The sequence below is a fragment of the Cucurbita maxima genome, unplaced genomic scaffold (assembly GCF_002738345.1).
Source record: "Cucurbita maxima cultivar Rimu unplaced genomic scaffold, Cmax_1.0 Cma_Scf00004, whole genome shotgun sequence".
Lineage (NCBI taxonomy): Eukaryota > Viridiplantae > Streptophyta > Magnoliopsida > Cucurbitales > Cucurbitaceae > Cucurbita > Cucurbita maxima.
The window spans coordinates 917532-934361 of record NW_019272020.1 but is presented as its reverse complement, the minus strand read 5'-3'; the positions used below and the strand labels follow the sequence as shown (position 1 = coordinate 934361).

General features: G+C 38.9%; 4 protein-coding genes across 5 annotated transcripts; 2 read left to right on the top strand and 2 right to left on the bottom strand.

Moving 5' to 3' along the window:
- Positions 1-100: 100 nt before the first annotated feature.
- On the bottom strand, positions 101-3170 carry LOC111478618 (GDSL esterase/lipase At5g45920). Its single transcript, XM_023122985.1, has 5 exons — positions 2979-3170; positions 2608-2838; positions 1711-1778; positions 1445-1609; positions 101-409 (listed from the first exon to the last, which is right to left on the bottom strand). Exons 1-5 carry the CDS (start codon positions 3075-3077, stop codon positions 244-246), a joined length of 729 nt encoding a protein of 242 aa, XP_022978753.1. The 5' UTR covers positions 3078-3170; the 3' UTR covers positions 101-243.
- A 611-nt stretch (positions 3171-3781) lies between these two features.
- LOC111478567 (pyruvate decarboxylase 1) lies at positions 3782-6875 on the top strand. The gene is made up of 7 exons (XM_023122907.1): positions 3782-4610; positions 4774-4937; positions 5052-5613; positions 5707-5795; positions 5875-5992; positions 6207-6395; positions 6476-6875. The coding sequence occupies exons 1-7, from the start codon at positions 4134-4136 to the stop codon at positions 6644-6646; spliced, it is 1770 nt and encodes a 589-aa protein (XP_022978675.1). The 5' UTR covers positions 3782-4133; the 3' UTR covers positions 6647-6875.
- On the bottom strand, positions 6525-9762 carry LOC111478589 (GDSL esterase/lipase At1g28570-like). The gene is made up of 5 exons (XM_023122947.1): positions 9391-9762; positions 8095-8337; positions 7867-8018; positions 7522-7789; positions 6525-6995 (listed from the first exon to the last, which is right to left on the bottom strand). Exons 1-5 carry the CDS (start codon positions 9659-9661, stop codon positions 6748-6750), a joined length of 1182 nt encoding a protein of 393 aa, XP_022978715.1. The 5' UTR covers positions 9662-9762; the 3' UTR covers positions 6525-6747.
- LOC111478566 (protein CHUP1, chloroplastic-like) lies at positions 7321-16425 on the top strand. 2 transcript variants are annotated; one of them, XM_023122904.1, is made up of 7 exons: positions 7321-7326; positions 8168-8173; positions 12916-14112; positions 14640-14953; positions 15043-15154; positions 15874-16011; positions 16102-16425. In XM_023122904.1, exons 3-7 carry the CDS (start codon positions 12958-12960, stop codon positions 16231-16233), a joined length of 1851 nt encoding a protein of 616 aa, XP_022978672.1. In that variant the 5' UTR covers positions 7321-7326; positions 8168-8173; positions 12916-12957; the 3' UTR covers positions 16234-16425. The 2 variants fall into 2 exon arrangements, with proteins under 2 accessions (XP_022978672.1, XP_022978673.1); XM_023122905.1 differs by lacking the exons at positions 7321-7326; positions 8168-8173 and having other exon boundaries at positions 12986-13069; positions 13138-14112.
- Positions 16426-16830: the final 405 nt, after the last annotated feature.

The following is a 16830-nucleotide window of genomic DNA, read 5'->3' as shown; positions in this document are numbered from 1 at the left end:
AAAAAAAAATGATGAAACCAATTATCCATAACTTTAATTTGATCTCATTGCATGCATACAATCCCATAAATGTACATAATGCAGTTGTGAAAAAATAAAATAAAATCCAACTCCTAATAGAAATCATTATTATTCTAAACAATATAAATCATTTATAGGATGAGAATAAGTTGCAGTCACATTCTTAAATCTCACCGATTAACATGACCAGGCGGCTATGGCTGAGAGCTGCACCATTGAAGATTATCGTAATTCTTCAAAGGCTTTGAGAGGATCATTATAGTCTATTTCTGAGAGAAGTGGAAGATCAGCAGGCAGCATTTCTGGACTCAATCCTTCTTCTTTCAGCTTCTGCACAACCTCCTCGAACACGATCGTGTTGCCATTTCGACTCAGGTGCAACCCATCACTGCAACCCAATGGACAGAGATCAGGCTCAGTTCTTACAGAGCAAGGAGTAGTATACATAAATGCACATTCAGGACAAACATGATCTCATAAAGCAGCTTCTAAATGTCTAGAGAAAAGACACCCAAACAGCACCTTAAGCAGAAGCATGGACAATAGATGTGCTATAGGCTTTTAGATACTTTTAAATATAAGCACAGAGAAGCCCTGCTGTCTCTCTTAACATAGCCTCCCATTTGGTAAACATGTTCAAGGAAAGTGAAGGACAAAGCAAATCAAATGGTTATCGCGCGGAACCTAAATAATTTAAAGTAGCTCATTGAAAAGTAGAGCAGAGATACTGGAATAGTAGTATAAGAACCCACATCGATTGGAGAGGGGAACGAAACATTCTAGCAGACACATTTTAAAACTTTGATGGAAAAGTCTAAAAAGGACAATATTTGTTAGCGGTGGGCTTGAGCTGCTACAAATGAAATCAGAGCCAGACACCGAGCGGTGTGTTAGCGAGGACACTGGGCCCCGAAGGGAGTGAATTGTGCGATCCCACGTCGATTGGAAAGGGGTAACAAAGCATTTTTTTATAAGGGTGTGGAAACTTCTCCTTAGTAGACGCGTTTTAAAACCTTGAGGGGAAGTCTGAAAGAGAAAACCCAAAAATGACAATGTTTGCTAGCAATGAGCTTGGGCAGTTACAAGTAGTCCTCTCTAACTATGCCTTTGTTACACCAAATGGCCCCATTTTTGTTTGGTTTTAGCTATCTAAATAATAGCTACAGAAGCTTTTCGATCTAGTGCTTGATATGTCACAGCATACAGAGAAAAATGTTGGGAAAGATAAATTTCGACAGAGCCCAACTGTCTGCCAAAGGGAAGGGGAAAAGGGCAGCGTAAGATTAAGCAATCTATAACATCTAATTCTAATCAGAGTTCAAGAAAACTTACAAATAATATAGTAATGATGGCAGCAGATGATCCAAGCCAATTACTAATCTAAAAGATATCTGCGCAAACATAGGAGTGAACACATAAATACCTCAAACAAGCCTTTTCCCAGCCAGGAAGTTGCTGCATCTTAGTCCAAATATCAATCACAGAAACCCCACATTCTGCAGCAACAGCAATGCAAGCCTTGGCATAATCACCAGCTGCATTGTTAGTCCTCTCAGGCTCATTTAATGGATTTACAATGTAAGGGTTTCTGCAGACACCGTTATCATTTCCCATTATCAGAAGTGTTATTTAAAAACTTGAGACTTCAGATCTCTCAACAACCAAAGGTAATAGGAGAGATAAGCATACTGTAAACGCCCTTCTTCATCAATAGGTGGAGGGGTGATCAGCAGAATACGAGTTGCAGGCCATTGCTTCTGCAAATCAAATGGAAGAAAATTCAGACTCTGTTTGAATTGGTAGAAAGAGAAGTTGAATAGATTAGATCATTGTGTTTTTATTTTGTTTGTGAAGACAACATGTAAAGAAGGAAAAAAGTTCTCACTGAAATTTTGAATAAAGGTGAAGTAGCTTTTCTCTTGAACTTTTCTTGCCAAGCATTCAAAACTACAGTAAGAGGATCCAACGCATCAAAATGGATCACTATTCATGTCACCCAAAAGGGTGTCTTCCCCAAAAACTATGAGTCAAAAAGCTGCTAATTTTCCTTATTGCATTAGGACATCGCACATATTTCACTTAGTCTTTACGGTAAGAGTCCAAGTCCACCATTGTGGCTTTCTCAAGGTTTTTTTCAAACTGGTCTCGTCTGTTGGAGAGAGGTTGGTTTTCACACCCTTATAAGGGAGAGGTTTTCACACCCTTATAAGAAATGTTTCATTCCCCTCTCCAACGGATGGGGATCTCCCAATCCACCCTTCTTGGGGCCAGCGTCTTTGCTGGTACATCGCCAGTGTTTGTGAGATGTGAGATCTCAAAGATACTATCCATTGAACCATTCAGACCTAAGCTCAAATTGTTTTACTTTTAGAATCCACCAGAAAAGTTTCATACTGATAAAGACATTATCATTCATGCCTCATGCATCTAACATCTTCTCCACATCTAACCAATGTTCAAACTAAAATAAATCCAAAACGTTGGGGGTGAACCGGAGAGCTTATTGCTTTTCAACAGAACCTTGGCTAAATCAATGGAGAATGTACCAGATAAAGAACATAGCAGACGGGTGGAGCAAGAGATTACCTTGAGAAAGGAGACGATTGAAATAAGGTTTTGCTTGTATTCATCGAGAGGCACGTGTTGGAAGGCACCATATCTATCTGGAAGGCAAGCGTCATTAGCTCCAAAGAACACCGTCAAGGCAAGCGGATCGCCGGCGCCGCCATGTTCTTCTGATGCCGGGAAAACATGTTCAATCACCTTAAGTGCCCATCTCGTATTGTACCCACTGTAGCCTCTAACCACCACATCGGCCTTATCATATTCAAAACAAAAGAAAAGCACCCAAAATCCCACAGATTCAGAATCAGAAACGAACAATAATGATGAAAAGAAAGATGGGAATGATTTTTATAGCGGCTCAAGGTAAACAGTGAAAAGAAAACAGGCGATACCCTGCGAGAGAAGTGATTGGCTAAAGCGGCTCCCCAGCCGCCATCAGCAAAGGAAAATTCTGTAATGGAATCGCCGAAAAGATAAATCCTTGGTCTCATCTTTCAAATGGGTTATTTGCACAGAAACAGGCCGAAACTTAACAGAAATTCAATATCCCACGAGATAACTAAATACCCTTTCAATTATAAACTTTACAAAACTGTGCAACTACCGTATATTTATTTATTTATATATTTATATATATATATATATAAATATTCCTGTTCAAAAGATTCTCACCCAAAACTCCAAAAGAAAAATCCCATCAACATCATCGACTTCTCCTTTTACTCTGCACAATTAATGGCCCAATTCCGGAAAGCTATTTATTTTGATGGCTCATCGATGGCCGAAACAATGTATATATAAATACCCATCTCCACTTCTCAGCATCGAGAAGCTTCATTCTTTTGAAAAAAGCACAAAAATAGTTGAAGTTGAGATGACATGATCCAAACGTATGCGCTGATGGAAGCTTTCAATTGCAATAACTAATAGAATAATCTAATTCCGAAGATGGGAACAGGGAAGAAATTCTGTAGAATGCTCGTCATAAACAGCGGCATCGCATTCGGTATCAGATTTGAAAAAGAGGTCAACCCTCGTGACCACGACAACAGTCAACAATAATACAGCAGAAATACCTCCCATTAAAATATGATACCTCAAGGAGTTATCCGGTGCAGTGTTTCTGTCCGGAAAGTCCGAATATTTTAAACCAAAACCACGGTATAGTGCTGAAACCAAAACCACGGTATAGTGCTGAAACCAAAACCACGGTGCTGACAAACAACTGGTCATGGATGGAACATAATGAAAAGAATCCACCGATTGAAAAGGGCTGGCTTTTTCTTAAGCGGCGGCAAATGGAGAGTTCCACTTTAGAATTTAACCACCACTCCTGCGCCCATGGTATCACAAACCCATCTCAAGTTTCAGGCTTTCCTGACTCTTCAATAATCCTATATTAAGAACACCAAAACCCACAAATAGTAACCTCTTAACCTCCTCTCAAGTTCCAAGCTTTCATCATTTTCCAATAATCCTGTAGTAAGAAACCAAAACCCATAAATAGAAACCTCAAATCAGATCTTGTAACTTGACTTTCCTTTCACATGGACGCTGCTAATTCAATTGGCTCTGCGGTTCATCCCACTTCAGTTCCAGTGCCGGCGGCTCCCAATGTCTCAAGCGGCACGCTCGGCAGTCACCTCGCTCGGCGGCTCGTTGAGATTGGAGTCAGTGACGTGTTCTCTGTTCCTGGGGATTTCAATTTGACCCTTTTGGATCACTTCGTCTCCGAGCCTGGACTCAACTTGATCGGCTGCTGCAACGAGCTCAACGCCGGCTACGCCGCCGACGGCTATGCTCGAGCTAAGGGCGTGGGTGCTTGTGTGGTCACTTTCACCGTCGGTGGGCTAAGCGTGTTGAACGCTATTGCTGGTGCTTACAGTGAGAATTTGCCAGTGATTTGCATCGTGGGAGGTCCGAATTCCAACGATTATGGCACTAACAGGATCTTGCATCATACAATTGGGCTTCCTGATTTCACCCAAGAGCTTCGATGCTTTCAAACAGTCACCTGTTACCAGGTAACTCCCAGATTTAAGGATTTTAATGGAAATCTGTTAATGGGTTTTACTAAGGAAGCTGAATAAGTGTCAATTCAGGCATTAAACTCGACAAAAAGAGAGTATTTCATGTTTTTTTGCCATTTGGTTTAGTTCGGTTTATAAAGTGGTAATAATGTGGCAGGCGATTGTGAATGATTTGGATGATGCGCACGAGTTGATAGACACTGCGATTTCAACAGCTTTAAAGGAGAGCAAACCAGTTTATATCAGTATAAGTTGCAATCTTCCTGGAATCCCTCATCCTACTTTTGCTAGAGATCCTGTTCCCTTCATTCTTGCTCCGAAGTATGATAATTCTTCTTCAATCATCTTCCAATTCCTTTTTTATCATTAACATTGTTTGAATTGAAGCTTATTGTGGCATCTAACATAAAATTCTGGATTCGCCACTGGTTTCAGAATAAGCAACCAATGGGGGTTGGAAGCAGCAGTTGAAGCAACTGCAAATTTTCTCAACAATGCAGTGAAGCCAGTGATTGTGGGAGGTCCCAAGCTAAGAGCAGCAAAGGCACAACGGGCCTTCCTCGAGCTCGCCGATGCGAGTGGATATCCGATCGCCGTTATGCCATCCGGGAAAGGGATGGTGCCGGAGCACCATCCACAGTTCATAGGGACGTACTGGGGTGCTGTGAGCTCCAGCTTCTGTGGGGAGATAGTTGAATCAGCTGATGCTTATGTCTTCGTTGGTCCTATTTTCAATGATTACAGCTCTGTTGGGTACTCATTACTTGTCAAAAAGGAGAAGGCTGTGATTGTGAATGTGAACCGTGTGACCGTCGGCAATGGGCCATCCTTCGGCTGGGTTTTCATGGCTGATTTTCTAACTGCATTGGCCAAAAGATTGAAGAAAAACCCCACTGCTCTAGAGAATTATCACCGAATATATATCCCTCCCGGCATGCCTCTCACCTACGCAAAAGACGAACCTTTACGAGTCAATGTTCTCTTCAAACATATTCAGGTTAGCCATAGAATCAAATTTAAAACTTCGAATGTTCAGAGGATATAGTTTCCAATTTCTTAATGATGGGTTTTGTTTTTAACTTCCCAATAGCAAATGTTGTCCGGTGACACTGCGGTAATAGCTGAAACTGGTGATTCATGGTTCAACTGTCAGAAGCTTCGTCTTCCTGAAAATTGCGGGTGAGGCTTGGCTGTTGTTTTTGTTTCCGGAGCCTTTTCATTTACAGAGGTGTAACCCTTTTTGTGTTGATCTGTTCAGCTATGAATTCCAAATGCAATATGGATCTATTGGATGGTCAGTTGGTGCCACTTTGGGATATGCTCAGGCCACTAAAGATAAGCGTATAATCGCCTGTATTGGTGATGGGAGTTTCCAGGTTTGTGCTTACTCTGATTGGCTTGCTTGATTTGTATAACTCAATATCAAGAACTCGAATGGAATTCATGAATTCTTGTTTTGAACTCTATGTGTGAGATCCCATGTCGTAACGGGATAAAGGGGGACAATATGTACTTGTGGTGGGCTTGAGCAGTTACGTCTATCAACATCATTTACTTGGGAACTTAACAGGCTTAAACATTGGCTTTCAGGTTACGGCTCAAGATATTTCAACAATGATTAGATGTGGACAACGGACCATTATCTTCCTCATCAACAATGGTGGATATACCATAGAAGTGGAGATTCATGATGGTCCATACAATGTTATCAAGAACTGGAATTATACTGGACTTGTTGATGCCATCCACAATGGTGAAGGAAAATGCTGGACTACCAAGGTTAGCTCAAAGTTCTAACTCGCTCCTAAATTCTTAACATACCTCATCGTGCTGATTCGACATTCCCTCGACCCTTACAGGTACGAACAGAGCAAGAACTAATAGAAGCAATCGCAACCGTGAGCGATGAACACAAAGAGTCATTATGTTTCATTGAAGTTTTAGTACACAAAGATGACACAAGCAAAGAGCTGCTGGAATGGGGGTCTCGTGTGGCCTCTGCCAACAGCCGCCCTCCAAATCCTCAGTAACTCTACCGTTAGAGTAACATCAAATAGTGAACAAAGAGAATAAAAACAGCAGAGCCTGCTCTGCTCTGCTCGTTGGTTGTGCTGTGAATGGTTGGATATTATTATTGCGATTGAATGAAGGTAGTTGTGACATTCTGTGAAATGCAAGAGGTTTTAATTCGAGGAGTTGTGTATGGGCCTTCCAACCAAGCAATGGCTATTACTTTGTATGCTGCTTCTGTTAAGTGCATGCCATCCCAACTAACATATTCTGAAGGATTATCACACAGCGATGAATATCCATACTTTCTATCTGTGTTCAATGTTTCCTCCTCATTCACCAAACAAATCTGTAGAGTATTTGTCAATCCTGCATTATAAACTTACACACTCAATGTCCGTAAATAATATTATTGACACAAAACGACATGTTAGAGAGAGAGGTTTCCACACCCTTATAAGGAATGCTTCATTCCCCTCTCTAACCAATATGGGAGCTCACAATCTACCCCTTGTGAGTTCAACATCCTCGCTGGCACACTGCTCAATGTTTGCTCTGATACCATTTGTAACTGTCAAAGTCCACGGCTAGTAGATAATGTTCGTTTTAGCCCATTACATATTAACTCTCTCCGTAGTAGACATGTCTTAAAACCTTGAGGGGAGCGGTGAGTTTGGGCTGTTATAAATGGTATCAAAGCGTGGTGTGCCAGCGAGGATGCTGGCTCTCAAAGAGGTAGATTATAAGATCTCACATGGGTGAAGAAATGAACAGAACATTTCTTATAATGGTGTGAAAAATCTCTCCTTAATATAAGGATTTCAAAATATTGAGAAGAAACTTGAAGGAAAAGCCAAAGAAGATAATATCGAGAAAAGTAAGACAAAATGCATACCAAAATCTCGTGGGGCATCATAGAAAAGCATGGCAGAATTGTAATAATCTGCATATATGATACGGATATGAGGATAAAGAGCTCGGATTTGTTTCAATTCTTCTAGGAGCTGTTCATTGTGGTACTGAGAAAATTCATTGAGCCAATTTACGCAACCATTCTCTGGGTTCTGGACTGAAGTTCCATAAACTTTGAGATAAGTAGGATTGCAACCAATTGGAAGGTTACCAGGAACCATTAGAGTTTGAGCTCCAAGCTTAATCAACTCCTGTTGTAAATTAAACGAAAGGTTTTAGGTTTCTTTAGAATTAATGGCTACAAATTAGAAAGGAGAAAGGGTCATACGGTGATTGCTGAACCAATTGCTTTAACCACTGGTGGCACTAATGACTTAATTTCTTCAATGTTTTGGCGTTCGTCGATGAATGCATAATTGTAATCATTGCCTCCTATTTCTCCCACCACAATTAGCGAGCTTTTGAGGATCGCTCTGCACTCTGTAAATCAAGATGATATTAGCGAGATTTTACTCGATTGTTCGTGGGATAGCTGCAATAAACGAGGGGAACCTACTTGCCGTTGCAGTAGAAGAGGATTTGCAGACGGAAGAATATGTGTTTTTGAACCATTCCAGTTGAACCCCAAGAGAGTAATTCGTGGATAAATTAGTAATCCCCTTCTCTCGGAGAACCGCCTCATCCAGCGCCGTTGCTCCCGCAACTGCGAAATTCAATCCCTTCTCGAAATCCTCGATATTAATCCTCCGTCTTCCCACACTCAGATACGGCGGTAGCAATGGAAGCCCCAGTGATTGGGCTGAACAAAAACATACATACATCCATTAGAATAATCCTAACAGATAGGAAATAGAGCAAAACGGAGCGGTTAAATTAATACGACTCTCCACAATGTTATGATATTGTCCACTTTGAGCATAAGCTCTCATATCTTTGCTTTGTGCTTCCCCAAAAGGTCTCGTACCAATGGAGAGAGTATTATTTGTTTATAAACTCAACCTTAATCGAGGCTCGACTCCTATGGAGTCTTAGTCCTCCATAATGGTATGATATTGTCCACTTTGAGCATAAGCTCTCATGTCTTTGCTTTGGACTTCCCAAAATGCCTAGTACTAATGCAGAGAGTATTCTTTGTTTATAAACCCACCCTTAATCGAGGCTCGACTCCTATGGAGTCTTAGTCCTCCACAACAATGGTATGATATTGTCCACTTTGAGCATAAAGCTCTCATGGCTAGAAGTCTTAGTTCTCCACAATGGTATGATATTGTCCACTTTGAGCATAAGCTCTCATGTCTTTGCTTTGGGCTTCCTCAAAATGCTCTCATGTCTTTGCTTTGGGCATCCTCAAAATGTCTAGTACTAATGGAGAGAGTATTCTTTGTTTATAAACTCACCCTTAATCGAGGCTTGACTCCTATGGAGTCTTAGTCCTGCACAACAATGGTATGATATTGTCCACTTTGAGCATAAAGCTCTCATGGCTAGAAGTCTTAGTCTTCCACAATGGTATGATATTGTCCACTTTGAGCATAAACCCTCATGACTTTGCTTTGAGGTTCCCAAAAGGCCTCGTACCAATAGAGAGAGTATTCTTTGTTTATAAACTCACCCTTAATCGAGGCTCGACTCCTTTGGAGTCTTAGTCCTCCACAATGATATGATATTGTCTACTTTGAGCATAAGCGCTCATGGCTTTGCTTTAGGCTTTCCTACCAATGGAGAGAGTATTCTTGGTTTATAAACTCATAATCATTCTCTAAATTAGCCAAGGAAGGCTTTCATCATTTTACAAGAGCAAAATAGAGCAAAACAGAGTGTCGTGGGTCAAGAAAAGCAAAGCAAACCAAACCGATGAAGTCGATAATGAGACGGCCATTGGAGAAGCGGCCGGTGGGGTGGTGGAAGAAGGCGTCTCCATATGGAGGAAAGCAAGAGTGGGGAGGTTCCTCGGAGACACATTTGCCGAAGAGGTTTCCGGTGTCGGAAAGAGAATCTCCGAAGTTGAAGATGGAAGTGAAGCATCCCAAAACAGGAGGTGGAGCGAAGGTCAGCAATGGCAGAACAAGTATAATGAATAACCGATTCAGTGATAAGACGGGGGAAGAATTGGAAGAACCCATGGATAGCTCTGATTCAGATTCGTAGACGGGAAGTGGTAGAAAGACGAATTTGGTAGTTGGATCTTTCACAACTCAATCTGACATTATATATATATAAATGTTAGTTGAGGCAAGGGGTCGCCTTTCTCTACGCTTGTCCATTCAACCGGTTGTCTATCCGTTTGCAAACTGAATGTGACCGGTTACCAATTCACACAGCATGTATGATAGCTGGCTACCCAATTCACACTATATTACGCATGCGCATTAAATTTCAAAACTGACACATAATGTAATACTTTGGTTTTTATTTTAATTTTATCCATATTTATAATTTCAAATTTATATTATTTAACTTTAATGATAATGATTCCAATCCTATGCCTATTTTTGACTTTCTTTTAAATTTTTGCCTATTTTGTCTCAATATCTCAACTACTCATTAAATTATTGGAGAAAAAAATATTATCGTTAGTACCTTGAAATGACATTAAAGTAAAAAAAATATAATTGAACAGGTTGGCATGTGGTGGTTGTGAACAATTCAATAACTCATTAAATTATTAGAATAAAAAATAATATAGTTGGCAAAGTATGCAAGAAAGTAGGGTGAATATAATTAATCTTAAACAATTAATTTAAAAGATAGGGATGGTTTGATACAGACTTGTTTATCTTATATTGTATTGCTGAATTCAATTTCTTATATATATATATATATATATAAATGGAAAGACGTCAAATTTATGAAAATTTAAAAATTTAAAATTTAAAAAATGTGCATATAATATAAAAGAAATTTGTTGACATTATTGTCCCTAGAGAATCAAGTAGGGTCGGAGGTGGATTTGAAGGGGCTCCGGAGGCCTATCAGTTGTTTGGGCCCATTAAATGTCTCCAATCATTGTAATCTTCTCTGGTCTGCTCTTTCCTTTTCTAGCCAAAACATTAATTTATTAGTTTTAAATTTAAATTTCAATATAAAACATAATTCTAAACTTTTAATTTTATATTTATTTATTTGAGAATTTTAAAAAATTTGAATATACAACACTCTGTTATGGAATTTTTTATATTCTTTTGGGAAAAAATGAAATTTGATTTATAGTAAAAATTATGTTTTTTAACGCTAAAAATATAACTTCTTAATTTATTATGAGAAAAAAAAAAAAAAAAAGCATTCTATATGTTATGGTTGCTTTTATAGGTGAATTTAGTTAATTCGGTCTGGAAAACATTTTGGCCCAAGATGGAACAGGTCAACAATGGCTCAAATCCAGTTTGTCTAACGAAATAAGCCCTAGGAAAAGAAGGCAGGACCCAAACCTAATGGCTCAAGGTCGTTGTGCGCAACCCCTTTGAGTGATCACAGAGGCCTTGATAGCCTACCTCTTCACCCATAAGGATAATTAAATCCATATCGTTAGCTAATCGAAAGCGTGCAATCGAGTTATGCAAATGCTAAGGGCACAACTATTTAAAGTGTTAATTTGATATTTTAATTTTTAACACATTTAAAAGTTTTATATAAAACTTTAAAATTTATTAAATTATGTATTTTATATAACATAAAAATATAATACGAAAAAAAACAATAATTATCCATATACTTGAGTTAAGTCATATGGACCCAAATGGCCCGATTAGCCCAATAAATGGGCTGGGTCGATTTTGAATTAAACATAAACTAATGGGCCGGCCTTTGAACACTAAATTCCTTCCATATCCTGTATGTACAAATATAAAATGAAAAGAAAAATATCATTAAAAATATTCTTTCATATCTGCTTTTTGGCATTATATATTTCTATTAAAATTTGTCCATACTCTTAATTTTATTTTCAACCTTAGGTGAGGATGTTGACTTATTTATGTGACGATGTCCCTTGTCAATTACTATTATCTTTCAATAAAGAAAGATTAAGACGTTCTAAAGGAAGATGGTGTTGAACACATCTTTTTGTGGAAAACACCCTCGCATTTTTTATTAAGACCCATCGATAAAATATTACAAGATATTTCGTCAAACACTACTAGAGACTAGACAAAAAAGAATCGAGGTGTTTGCTTTGTTGGCAAATTATAGAAGAAGGACCACTTCCGAGCTCAAAGTCTCTCTTTTGCCAAGTGTAGATTACATTATTATACATAGAGTGATGAGACGAGGGAGGGATATTAATTGTATCTTCGTGGCATTCCTTTTCATGCTACCTACTCTCACATGATACCCTAAACCCTTCTCTCACATTCATTTATTATTATTATTATTATTAACCTTGTAAGTCCTAACTTTTGCACTCAATTATCGAAACATGGCAAGGCTTTACTTCCAAGATGAACCATCCCTCTTTATTTACCGCCGAAAATAGTATAATCGAAAGCCTACAAATATTAAACCCAAGCAAAGCAAAGTGTTGTACGTTGAACAAAAAGCCCATGAAAAACAGGAAAGGAGTGTTCTTTCCTTGTTTATTTAATTATAGACTATGGGTTTAAATGTGCAGTGGTAGATAGCTTTCGAACGTTGGAATGAGAACTATCGTAAAAGTTTAAGGTCACTGTTAATAGATATTGTATGTTTTGACCCATTACGTATCATCGTAAGCCTCGTAGTTTTAACGCGTCTTGGGAGAAGTTTCAACATCCTTCTAAAAAATGTTTTGTTCTCCTTTCACATCGGTTGTAGAGTGGAAAGAAGCATTTCTTATAAGAGTAAAAACCTTTTATAACCAAGACATTTTAAAACTGTGAGACTGACAGCGATACTTAACAGACAAAAACAACACAACAAACTTCTTCTTTCTTTCTGGTTTAATGTTGTTAGGAGATTCAATGTTTATTATGCCTTAATCAATGTGCTTGAGTCGCAACTTTTTCAAATTTATTGGATTTTTATAATATACGTTTCATTGACTTTTTACTCGGTTCATTAATAAACTTTTTTTAAATATAAAATTAACGGTTGGAATCCATAACATATTTTTATATACTATTTGACATGGAAGTAAATACTTTTTGACATATTCATTAATTTTAAATGATTTATTTTATAAAATAATAATAAGTGTTTTTTTGTTTAAATACCATTTTAAGTCTCATTTCATAATTTAATTTTGTATTTACAATAAAATTTAAAATTAGTATTTACCTTTTTGTTTGAATTTAATTTTGACAATAAAATATTTTAATAATTTATATAAAAAAACAGAGCTAATGGATACAAAATACAAAATTTAAGATAAAACAATAAAAACTCGGTCCATCTTGCCCTGAAGCAGAGGGAGAGAGAGAGAGAGAGAGAGAGCGAGAGCTTAGACATGGTAGCTGGGAAGGTGAAGTTCGCAATGGGGCTGCAGAAGTCTCCGGCGAGTAGAAAGGCCGAAAGCACACCGAAGCCGTCGACGCCAGCTCAGGCTTCTCCAAGCTCTGGTAAGGTTTCTCAGAAAACCGTCTTCTCCCGCTCGTTTGGTGTATATTTCCCTCGCTCTTCTGCTCAGGTTCAGCCTCGACCGCCTGACGTGACGGAGCTTCTCCGTATGGTCGAGGAGTTGCGTGACAGAGAGGCACGATTGAAGACTGACCTATTGGAGCACAAGCTGTTAAAGGAATCTGTCGCCATTGTTCCTATGCTTGAGAACGAGATCTCTACGAAAGATGCAGAGGTTGAAAGAGCGTCTAAGCGAATACTGTTTTTGGAGGCGGAGAATGAGCGATTGAGAGTTGAAATGGAGGAAGTTACACAGAGTTTTGAGGAGCAGAGGAGAGAGGGCCAAGAGAGAATAAAGGCAATGGAAGGTGAAATCACGGAGCTGAAGAAAATGGCGTTGGATCGAAGTAGAATGGAGCTTATTTTGGAGAACGACGAACTTTCGGCGTCTCAGAGGTTTCAGGGATTAATGGAGGTCTCTGAAAAGTCTAACCTAATCAGGAATTTGAAAAGAGCGACCAGATGTCCGGATGCTGTTGTTAACCAACACAATCATAAGGTTGAACAGCCAGAGGCAAAGAATGACGAAGTTGTAACTGAGGGACCGAGACACTCGCGATGTGACTCGGAAGAACCCGCAGAATCCACTCTATGTAACGTAAAATCGCGAATACCTAGGGTTCCAAAACCTCCGAAACCTTCTTCATCTCCCTATTCGTTTGCCACTACTTCCTCCTCCTCATCAACTGGCTCTTCTGGTGATGTAGAGAAAGCGATCCCAGCCCCACCCCCTGTCCCAACCAAGCAAATGCTGCCGCCTTCGAAGTCGGCACCGCCTCCCCCTCCCCCTCCACCGCCTCCCAAAGGTAAAAAGCCGATGCCGGCGAAGGTAAGACGAGTACCGGAGGTTGTTGAGTTTTATCATTCGTTAATGCGGAGAGATTCACGGCGAGATCTCGGCTCCGGCGTCATGGACCCGCCGTCGACCGCCAAAGCTCGTGACATGATCGGAGAGATAGAGAACCGGTCCGCTCACTTACTCGCTGTAAGTCACCGGTCAAGTACACTCTGTATCTTAAATTTTCTCAGTTATGTAATTTACAATAATGTCACTAGGCGGAGCTTTTTGTCAGTGGGAGTTGACTGGTTTTCAATTGTTTTTATTATGTGCCCCTATTTGTTTTCTTTGGATTTTTATTGTCAAAATCGGAATATTACTGTCTTTTTGCATATCCTTTCTTTTCTCTCTCTTTCCCTCAAGATTTTTGCATTTTTGTCATTTCAAGTTGAAATGTTTACTCAATTCGTGGCCTCCTGGAAATTGATTAATTCAAATTTACCCTTCCTCTTCCATCTCTTGTTTTTTTTTTTTTTGGAAAATAATAATAACAGGTAATCATAGAGATTAGATTTTCTTTGATGTATTGATTTTGAGAAAATATCAACCTCTTGATGATGAACTGACTGCTTAAATATCAAATCCAACATCAAGGAAAAGTTACTTTAATTATTAATCTCATGGGATTTTGATTAATTATGATTTTCATGATTAATCTCCCATGTTACTTGCAGATAAAGACGGATGTAGAGACTCAAGGGGATTTCATAAGGTTCTTGATAAAAAAAGTTGAAAATGCTTCATTTACTAACATTGAGGACGTTGTTCCATTTGTCAAATGGTTGGATGATGAGCTCTCATACCTGGTAGATGAAAGAGCCGTGCTTAAACACTTTCAATGGCCAGAGCAAAAGGCCGACGCTCTGCGTGAGGCTGCATTTGGATATTGCGATTTTAAGAAGCTGGAATCCGAAGCCTCTTCGTTTCGTGGTGATGCCCGCCAGCCCTGCGCTTCGGCTCTCAAGAAGATGCAAGCTTTGCTTGAAAAGTATTCGAGATTTTACCAAAGCCTACATTTAATCGATTTTGTCCTTTGTTTTGAGCTTCATTTCTTTGTTTCTGTTCTTGGTGCATCAGGTTGGAGCATGGTATATACAATTTGTCTAGACTGCGTGAATCTGCAACGAAGAGATACAAAGCATTTCAAATTCCAGTGGAGTGGATGCTTGATACTGGAATTGTGAGTCAGGTAAGTTCCATCTCTGTCCAATTTAACAAATATAGCTAAATTCTAGGTTAGTTCGGCGGGTGGTGGAAGGTATCCAAGAAGAGATGACTGCTGATTTAATAATAATTTCCTTGACTTGAACTGCAGCGATTATTAAAATAATTAAGTTGTTCCATTTAGGTGTCTCCCAGGTGGTCCCTTTTAATGGATCCGTTCTGGAGAGACAGGGAAATAAGTCTGACAAAGTCTACATAACAATGTAACACAACAATGGAGAATGGTTAAGAAGATGACAAAAAGGATGTTTTGATTTTGCCTTATTTTCCTCTGCCCCTTGCCTGCACGCGCACATGGGAATTCCCAGATTTCTAAACTACATCTTCTTGTCTGCTTTATAGTTCTTTTTAAATTATGGGCTAACAAGAGAATCAGATTCTGCACGTTTTGCTGTATGCAAATTCGTTTCTTTTTTATAACCTTCTTCCGAATGATCACACTGGGATTTGTTTGTTAGTATATATATTCATTCACTTCATAACTCAATTTAACTCTTGAAAGCTCCAGAATCCCATCTCTCAAGCAATGCATTATTTAAAAAGGACAAATCGTTTTGTCTTCATAATATGGCATGGTCCCCTAGGCGTCAAGTTGGGTGTTGTTTAATATGTTCGCGAAGTAATAGTTACTTGGTTGATACGTTTCTGATCCGAGTCAATTGTGTGCTTCAATTAATGTCACAGATCAAGCTTGTCTGTATAAAATTAGCATTGAAGTACATGAAAAGGGTATCCGCAGAGCTTGAAACAGTCGGTGGTGGTGGACCTGAAGAAGAAGAGCTGATTGTCCAGGGCGTTAGATTTGCCTTCCGTGTGCATCAGGTAATGTTGAGGGGACCCCCTCTTATTGACATAAGTGGTTATTGGACCTCCATGATCGTGTGGTAAAGTTCTTCAACTTGTTATGTGCAGTTTGCTGGAGGGTTTGATGTAGAAACGATGAAGGCGTTTCAAGAGATGAGAGATAAGGCAAGTTCATGTCATGTAGAATGCCAAAACCAGCAACACAAGTACGTGGGGTGTAGCAGAGCTACAACTTGTTAAACTGCCGCAATCTCAGCTTCAGAGGTCTCTGGTTTTTGGGTTGTATAGATAGATTGCTATCATGTCTGTGAATATTAATGCCAGCGGCTATCTTAGGATTGCATTCCAATTTATTCATTTGAAAGGAAATGAACTGAGGCGATATCATATTGGAAAGTAAGGAAATGAACTCTTGCAACCTTTTCCTCCTTATAAATAGGGTTATTGTAAAAAGGGCTCCTTTACGTTTTCGTATTGGACAAAAGGACCCATTTGAAAACAACCTAGTAAGTATTTTTGGACTCTTTTTAAAGTTATGATTTTAAAAAATCATAGTTTTTTTAAAGACAAAAAAAAAAAAAAAAAAAAAAAAAAAAAAAAAAAAACATTTTGAGGGCTATTTTTACAACTTTGGACCACAGCCCAATGTCGAGTTTCGTTACCATTTGTAGCGGCTCTTGCTAGTAGATATTGTCTACGTTGAACCACTGTTTAATGTCAGATTTTGATTTTAATATCATTTGTAACAGCCCAAGCTTATTACTAGCCGATATTATCTGTGATGGAGCAGTGTCCAATGTCGGGTTTTGATACCATTTATAAACAACTCTAAGTCTA